Source organism: Suricata suricatta, chromosome 3, assembly GCF_006229205.1.
Source record: "Suricata suricatta isolate VVHF042 chromosome 3, meerkat_22Aug2017_6uvM2_HiC, whole genome shotgun sequence".
Classification (NCBI taxonomy): Eukaryota; Metazoa; Chordata; class Mammalia; order Carnivora; family Herpestidae; genus Suricata; species Suricata suricatta.
The window spans coordinates 53,592,046-53,600,668 of NC_043702.1; the positions used below are offsets into that span (position 1 = coordinate 53,592,046).

At 40.5% G+C, this 8,623-nt stretch overlaps 1 protein-coding gene across 1 annotated transcript in view; it reads right to left on the reverse strand.

Annotated features, from left to right (window-relative positions):
- AGPS (alkylglycerone phosphate synthase) overlaps positions 1-7,398 on the reverse strand; it is a 127,267-nt gene extending 119,869 nt beyond the window's left edge. Inside the window, exon 1 of the mRNA XM_029934335.1 lies at positions 7,105-7,398. Within this exon, the coding sequence (XP_029790195.1) occupies positions 7,105-7,364 (260 nt within the window). The 5' untranslated portion in view covers positions 7,365-7,398. The remainder of the gene's footprint in view (positions 1-7,104) is intronic.
- Positions 7,399-8,623: the final 1,225 nt, after the last annotated feature.

Genomic DNA, 8,623 nt, shown 5'->3' on the forward strand with positions numbered 1-8,623 from the left:
TTCAGATATGCTGGCAAGGGCAAATACTACACGCAATACAATAGTTTTCTTAGTGAAAGACAAGATACCCATAGTCCAAATCTCACCCAAGAGGCAAAACTTGTCAAAAGTCACTGCAGTTAGCTAGAATGGTAACAGACTTCCTTAATGAGTATATATATATATATATATATATATATATATATATATATATATATATTTCAACTATAAAAAGATCTAGAATTAAATATACAAATGCTCGAGAAGGGAATCAAAGTCAGATGTTAATGTTTTTGTTTTAAGAAAGCTATGCAAAAATTGATCTTTTAATACTTAAAAATTTAAGAGGATCTGTTTTGTAAGAATGGCTTGTAATAAATTTAAAACGTGTAACTGAGTTACAGATTTAGACTTGTGACTTTAATATTAATTTTTAAAAATTTATTTAAGAGAGAAGGAGAGAGGAGGAGCAGGGGAGGGGTAGAGAGAGAATCCCAAGCAGGCTCTGTACCATCAGCACAGAGCCCAACACAGGACTCAAACTCACAAACTGTGAGATCATAACCTGAGCTGAAACCAAGAGTTGGACACTTAAGTGACTGAGCCACCCAGGTGCCCCTAAGCTGAAATCTTATAAGTTCATAAATAATATTTGAACATTGCAAAGACTTACACGTCACGGTGTTTAAAAAGTCAATTTAATGTTTACATGAATGACTTAATACCTAGAAGCATTTTATTACCTCAGACAAGTGAAATGCTTAAGAAAATTGAACATATTATATACTAAATGCTAGTTTAATTATTATAGTCTATTTCTATATAGCAATATCTATAAAAACACTAGTTACATATGCTCCATATTAAAATCAATAAATAACTGTTCAAACCTAAAACTGGCAACCACCCAAATGTTCCTTATCTACACTTAATAGAATAGATAAATTGTGGCATATATCCACCCAACGAAATACTATTCAGCAAGGATGAACAAAATACAACCAGACATAACATAGATGAGTGCTACAAACAATGATGAAGGAAAGAAGACACTCACAAAAGAATACACACTGCATGATTCCATTATTATGAAGCTCAAAACAAGCAAATACAAACTTTAGTCAAGGGAGTGGTTATCCTGGTGGGAGGAGGCATTGGAAAGGAACATGCAGAAGTCTTCTGGGGAGTGGTAATGTGGTCTGTTAATCCAAATACTGGTAAGATGGATGTGTTCATTTTGTGGAAAGTAATTAAGCTGTACACTTATGATTTTCACATTTACTTTTGTAATAAATTATGGAATAGTTCAATAAAGTTTTTAAAAAATGAGTATGTATACAAACATTTACAACTATCCAAATGAGACTGTAACCATGTACCACCCTGAATTATCCCAGGACTATCAGTGCCATGTACACTATACTTCTGAAACACTAACATACCAAAGAAAGAAAAGGGGAAAGGTAGGACATGTCCCAGGAATAGCAATAATTCCAGTGTGTAGCTAGAGTGCATAGTAGGTATCAAGGAAATAAGGGGCCTGGAAAGGCTGATTTGCTCTCCTGGAGGACCCTAACTGCCCTACCAAAGAAAGTAGAATATATTCAGTAGACAATGGAGAGGAGACATGCAAATGATTGAGGTAGAAGACTATTTACCTACTATAAAGTTTTCAGTCCTTTCCCTTAATTTCTCCAAAAGTATACCAGCAATACCTCCATTCTCTGGCATCTAGTTTCCACTTTGGAGGGACCTCAGTAGAGTCACTATCATGGCCACCTCTCCCCAGCCGTCACACAGTCATCCCTTCCCATGGGAGGAGTGATTTATCTCATTAGTGATTTCTGAGAACAGGCACCAAGTATCTGGAGTCAGCCTTTTCTCTCTCCTTAAAATCCATCTGCTACAGAGTGGTTACACTCCAGTCTCTCTCAGGGCCACGTGTAAGGCTTACCGGAGCTGGCTCTGCCCTCCCAGGGGACGCCTTCTGTGGTGCAGCAGTGCCTGTCACTGAGTCTGCCCAATTCAGGGTAATTATTAGGTAGTGCGGATCTAAGCCACATTCTTCAGCCAGCTTTATTTCTAATAAAGCTGACATTTTTACCTCCATCTGTCTATACTGAGTCTTCTCAATAGATTCTGAACTCAGATGTGGGATAGTGATGTAATTAAATATTACTCCTAAAGCCCAGCAAATAGAGTACTAATGAGGGGAGTGTGATTAGTACTTTATGTCAAAAGGATAAACTCTACTCAGCATACTTTGTTTTGGTTTGGAGTTGAATTAACATACTAATCTGCCCAACAACAAAAATTCTCTTCTCAATAATAAGAAAATAAAATTGACAGAAATAATATTCGCTTAGCACTTGCTTTTAAAGGGTCCTTCATAAAGTGGAGAAATACTCCATTTCTCTGCAGCCTAAAATTAGATCACTTATTTTATTTCTAGATACTTTTATTAAGTGACCGGGGATAGGTGGCTTTATAGTAAGTAAATTCCTGACATAAAGAAGTCTATTTGCAGCACTGGGTGTTGTATGGAAAACAATTTGACAGTAAAATATTATGGAAGAAGTCTATTTGCAGAAAAAATGGTCTACCCCAAAATTATACTTGCAGTTTAAGAGAAGTAAGTTTCTCTCTTATTCTCAATATTGTTTTCTCCTACAAATCAAAGCATAAACTTCACTCACAGAAGGAAATAAGTTGGTCTCTTTTTTAAACCATGCATTACATTTTCTTAAATTATGAATTTCATTTTGATAGGACCAATATTTTATAATTCATTAGGTACAATATAAACTTAGGTACAATATAAACTAAGGACACTGTATTTGATCATGATCTCTTTAATCACAAAAGGTTGAAACGTGGCATGACAAAATGTTCCTAGAAAACAGAAAAGGTTAACTCAGCCTTCTTCCTTCTGGAAAACACCTACCAAGACTTCTGGTGGATGTTAAATAATACATTACTTTTTAAAGACTTGTGTATAAATGGCAGTACAAGTAAATTAAACAATTAGTAGCATTCTTAGTCAGATCTTTTGAATGGAATAGAAGAATTTATAACCTCTGTAAAAATTGCCATAGAACAGTTCTGACTAACACAAACCACAACTGGGAAAGCCGTTAACAGTGCGGACAAACGGATGTCACAAGGGATTTTTCTTCTCTTTTTCGTAACATTACAAAAGCTTTTTTAAAAACTGAAAAAAATCCAAAACCAAGGCATAAAAATGTTACACAGTTAATTGATATTTACTATGATTTTTAAGACCCTAAAGCTGCATCCAGTAACAAGATCAAAAAGAAATTGTTCATGGAGTAGCATGCGCTTAAGAAAAAACAGAAGGTCAAAAAGTTGGAGTGAGGAGAGCAAAGCAAACAAGTAATATATTATTTCAGATCACTGAAATCACTCTCAAAACTCTGCTCAGCAACTTCAAATAATGAGCATATATGTTCCCTGATGGAAGCAATTAGAACCAACTCGTAGGAGACCAATGTGATAAGTACAACAGGTTGTGATCTTAAATGTCCACATGTCAGGACTCTTATCATCCCTTTTCTATTTTCATGATCACCAAATTCCCATGGCATATAGTCACATAATTTTAAGTATCCCCTGATGCACTGATTTCCAAAACTCAGATCCATCTTCCGTTCTCTATTCTCACCACCACCAGCTCAGTTTAACCCTTCATTATTTCTTATCTGTACTGCTACACCAGCTCCCTCACTGGTCTTCCTACGGGACATCCTTATCTTTCTCCATTCTTAACACTGCAGCGGGAGGTAAACCCAAACCCAATCTCATTGAATCTCTTCCCAGCTTAACTACCGCAAGGGTTTGCCATTAACTAAACCCCCTTCGCTGCTTCATTTTTCTTCATTACATTTACCACCATCTGAAATAATATATTACTTGTTTGCTTTGCTCTCCTCACTCCAACTGAAACATAAGTACATAAGGGCAGTTTTTGTTCACTGCTCCGCTGCACAGTGAGCACTGAAATATTCACACATGAATGAGAGAATGCGTAAGTGAATGAATTAACGGACTCATGGCCTACAAGGCCAAAGGCTTCCTTTTAACTTCACTCACACCTCTACAATTTTGAATTGTTTAGTTACCGAAATACAATATGCACTTTCATGCCCCCTTGCTTTGCCATATGCTATTCCCTTTACCTGGAATTCTCTTCACCATCCAATCAACCTGCTACACTATCAACCATATTTTAAAACCGTTTCCAGAAAGCTTCTCCTGACCCCCTGGATAGTCACTCTTTTTTTTTCTGTGTGTTACATCTGTACCTGTATTTATGTGGCTCTATTCAAAATGTACTAGAATGTGTATCTCCCTTAGTGTTGTTAATTCTTTGAGGCCAAGGATTATTATTCATCTATTTTCAGTGTCTAGAACAATACTTGTCATCAAGTGACTATTATAGAAACATTGAATAAATTAACATATGCATGACTATCCTGTAAGGGAAATGAAAACATCAAGTTTCAAGAAGTCACTCATCCAATTCCACGATGACAACCAGCCATAAGATAGAAGAATTACAACCAAGGACATCATCTAAGGTAATCAGAGAGAAGGACTTATACAAATAACACGCATCACCAAATGATTCCAAAATAAGTGACATACAGTCACACTCACACTTTATTAGATTTACACGCTGGCTCCTTGCTCCATCATTTGTCCTCCCTTTAGACTCAGCTCTGCTGCTGGCAAACTGAGGCCCACCCACCTAAGCAGGAGGAAGTAGAAGGGAGACCTTGGTTCCCCGTTAACAATATATTCAGTAGATCACTCTTTGAAGAAGCTTTTGATGTTCCATCTAATATAAATTTTTATGTTCCCTCATATTTTGGTTCAAACTTCGAAAGAGTTAATACAGGCTAGATTTTATCACTAGCCACACCTAAGTCTGAACCAAACCAATGCCAACATGAGGTTACAGTTTTGCTTTCAGTCGAAGGAGTAGTCACAGACCAGTCACCTTCAGCCATGGGACTCCTCATTCATTAACCCAGTGTGCCTCATGAACATTACTATTTTTCTCTGCTGCTGACCAAGGCCCCTAAATCCAGCTATGAGGAACACCTGACCTACCTAATTAGTTCTAAGAATGTGAACATCGTATCAACGTACAATCACACAGAAACATACAAATGAAGTCATTTATGCATACGTGAAGCCATTTAGGAAAAAAAAAGTTTTAAACCCAATGACAGCTAATATAACATCAAGTGAAGCCTGATGAAAAGATTCAGTAACCAAGAGATGATTCAGTAAGTTGACTCAATAACCAAGTTATAAAAAACTTACGTCCTAAAAAATTTTTAACAGGCCTGCCTACTCCCAATATTATGCCTTAGTTTAGAATCACAGTAATCCTCTTTAGAATAATTGTCTCCTAATTGGTCTCCTTGTCTTTGGATTCAATTAAAACTGCATCTACCATTTCATTTGGTGAAGGGTTATATAACCAGCAACGCACTAAGCACTTGATCATTTAACTCTGTATTTTTGAATTCTCACAGCCACAGTGCAAAACAACAGGAATTACTGTCCTCACTTTCACAAAATACTGACACTCTAAGAAAGGTTAAATGATTTGCCCAATGTTATGCAACTGGAATTATGCTGTGGAAATTCAAACTCAGGTCTTCCTTTCCAGCCATTACACACTAAACTGCTTAACCTTCTTCAGTTCAGCCCCCTTTCTAAAAGGTAAATGCATTCAAGTTTTGCCCCACATAAAATCCTACGAACAAGACTGGCCTCCAGCCCTCTTCCTCTGTCATCCTCACCCTCTCCTACCATACTGCACTCCCAACAGTTATCTAATCTGTCTTTCACTGCTTTACCTGTGAACACACTATTTTTCTCCCAAGAACACTTTTCTCCTTTGGCAGGTTACTTTCAACCCAAACTTCAAGACTTACTCAATCCTTATTCTGGGAAGCCCTTCCCCTTCACAAATACATACCTAAAACTGGGTTAATTGGCCATCTGCTATGGTAATCGGCTAAAATTCTTATCACAGGCTATTAGTTCCTTAAATAAAAACTGCATTTTGAAATCTCTGTATTCCTGGTAGAGTATGTATGTAGCAGAGTAAGAGCTCATGAATGTGGATTTAGTGAATGAATTCACCATTAATATTGAAGGTTAAGAATTTGGCCCTAAAGTTAATATGATGTGCTTTGGAATTCTAACTTGTACATCTGTAGCAGGCTTCTAAATCTGTTTTATTTCTTCATCTGTAGATAACTGCACCTACCTCAGAGTTTGGATAGGAGTAAAAGAAATAACAGACTTAACATGGTTTCTGGCACATAGAACACATTAAGCATTAGCAACACTTTTTTTCACTCTCAAAGTTCATCCAACTGACAAAGCCACGTCTCAGAAGATAGTTTCTCCTAGTAGCTTCCATCAGCGCAGGAAGTGAAGATCTCTTAAAAACATCCTCATCCAGAGGCAAGGGAAATTCAGCTTCCAGAACTCAGTAGCTACCACCACTGCCTAAATCATTAACTAGTGTCAAGTGTTTTACTTCTTACCCACCCCTTTCCTTCCTCAAAGTCAAAGGCCATGCCCCTGTGCAAGTGGAAACCTGCCCCACGGAAACCAGTCAGCACCTTCCTCTAAAAACCATCATTTCTCCCCGCATCCAGTCTTGAGTCAATTAGAAGAGATCCATCATCTAGTACAAACTTAAATCTTCTTGGAGGATCATTATAGAATCCTTTCTATCCACTGGAAGGCCTTATCCCCCAAGTATTAATTTAAGATCATGAGTTCCTGGCATTCAATAATAATCCAAGAAAAATGGTCCCCTTAAAGCCTTCCCCAGTAAGAGTTGTTCAGATTTGTTACTCTCAAATAGTGACCAAAAACCACCATTCCATCCCGCCCACGACCTGCCAGAGTCCAGGGTCTCATCCACTATCCTTAGAGATAGGTCTTCACTTTCAGGGAACAAGGTGCCTTCCTCCCACCCGTGTCACTTCCCTTTCCACCTTGCCTCTGCCTTCCCGCAGCAAAGGCCTGGCCTGGTCCCCCGCCGCCAGCCAGCGCCACAGAGCCGCTACTCACCGCTTCTTGGGGATGTTGCCTGACTCCTGTGCGGCGGGAGTGGCAGCGGGCGCCGCCGTGGCCGCCGACGCGGCTCTCCGCGCTTTGCACTCATTGGTACTCACAGCCTCCTGAGGCCGGCCCAGCAGATGGCCGGAGAGAACCCGGAGCCTCCGCCCGGCGCGGTCCCGATCCGGGTCCGGGACTCGGTCCCGGTCGGCTGCAGAGCAGCAGCCTGTGCGCACACCGGTCCCGCCCGCTGCAGCCGCCGCCTCCGCCATGGTTTCCGCCTTGTGCCGCCGCCCGGGACCGCTGGGCGCGGGTGAAAGGTCAGTCAGAGCGGCGCCCGGCGCGACCATTCGCTGCGGCGCATCCCGGCAGCCACCGCGGCGATTGGGCGGTGGGTGCCATGCGCCGGGAGTACACATTCTCTGCTCCCGCCCACCACATCCGCACGCCCTCCGCGGTCACGCCTCGGGCGGCGATCACCTGCCAAGCAGGTGAGTTTGAAACGGTTCCCGATTAGCCCAGACTGGGCTGGGCTGGACCAGCATCCAAACCACAAGTGTCCCCGAGGTGTCCGAATACCCTGCGTGGTGTCCTTGGGTGTCGCCTGGGCCTCTGGAATAGCTTTCTGGGGCAGACGCCTAGGACCGAGCGTGCTGCTGGACCTGACAACACAACAAGCAGCGCTTTGCTTTTCCTGAAGGAGCTCCTACAATTCCCCTGTGTCCCCCTCCCAGCGGCGTCACTAAAGTCACTCAAAACCATTAGAACAAATAGCTATCATTTTCTCATCGCCTACTTCCTGCCAGGAGACTCTCAAGTAATTTCCATTTTACAGTTTAAAAAACTGAGGCTAGAGACACGAACTTGCCTGAGGGGGCATAAAGCTGAGTTGCAACCGAGATTCTCTTTCCATTCCTTACAGAATGCTACTCCCTTATTGACCTTATTGGAGGTAAAGTTTTTACTGCCATAGATAGAATTACCTAACAGCTGTTCTTAGAACTTCTCTCTTGTCTACAAATTAACTTTATGGAGAATGGCACTTGGTGAAAATTGGGGGATCTCAAAGGACAATGCTCCACAACCATCTTCAGCCAGTGGATTAGGTAGGCTTTTTATAAGGCACCCTAAAGACCATCAGGAATAAAATTCCTTATTGCATAATGTCCAATTCAAAGATGAATCTTGGGAATGGTAAGAGAAAGTGTTGTCATCAGCTGTCTAAGCCCAATAAAGTCACCTTCTTTCCAAACAATCAACCTTCTTTATAACACAGACTCTATGAAAGAATTTCAGGAGTTATTTGACTAATACAAAAGAACTCTTTAATAGTTATGAGAAAATCCAGGCAACAATGAGAAGGACTTGATTTGAATGCCAGCACCCCAGATCTTAAGAGATGGTTCAGCATTAAATATCCAGTCTAACCCTAAAATCACTGAGTCGGACACTTGTTTAGCTGCTCCTTCTCTCCATTGGCTATATCAGCTAGGAGCTAAGAAAACGGACAGGAGGAGTAAATTGCTGAGTG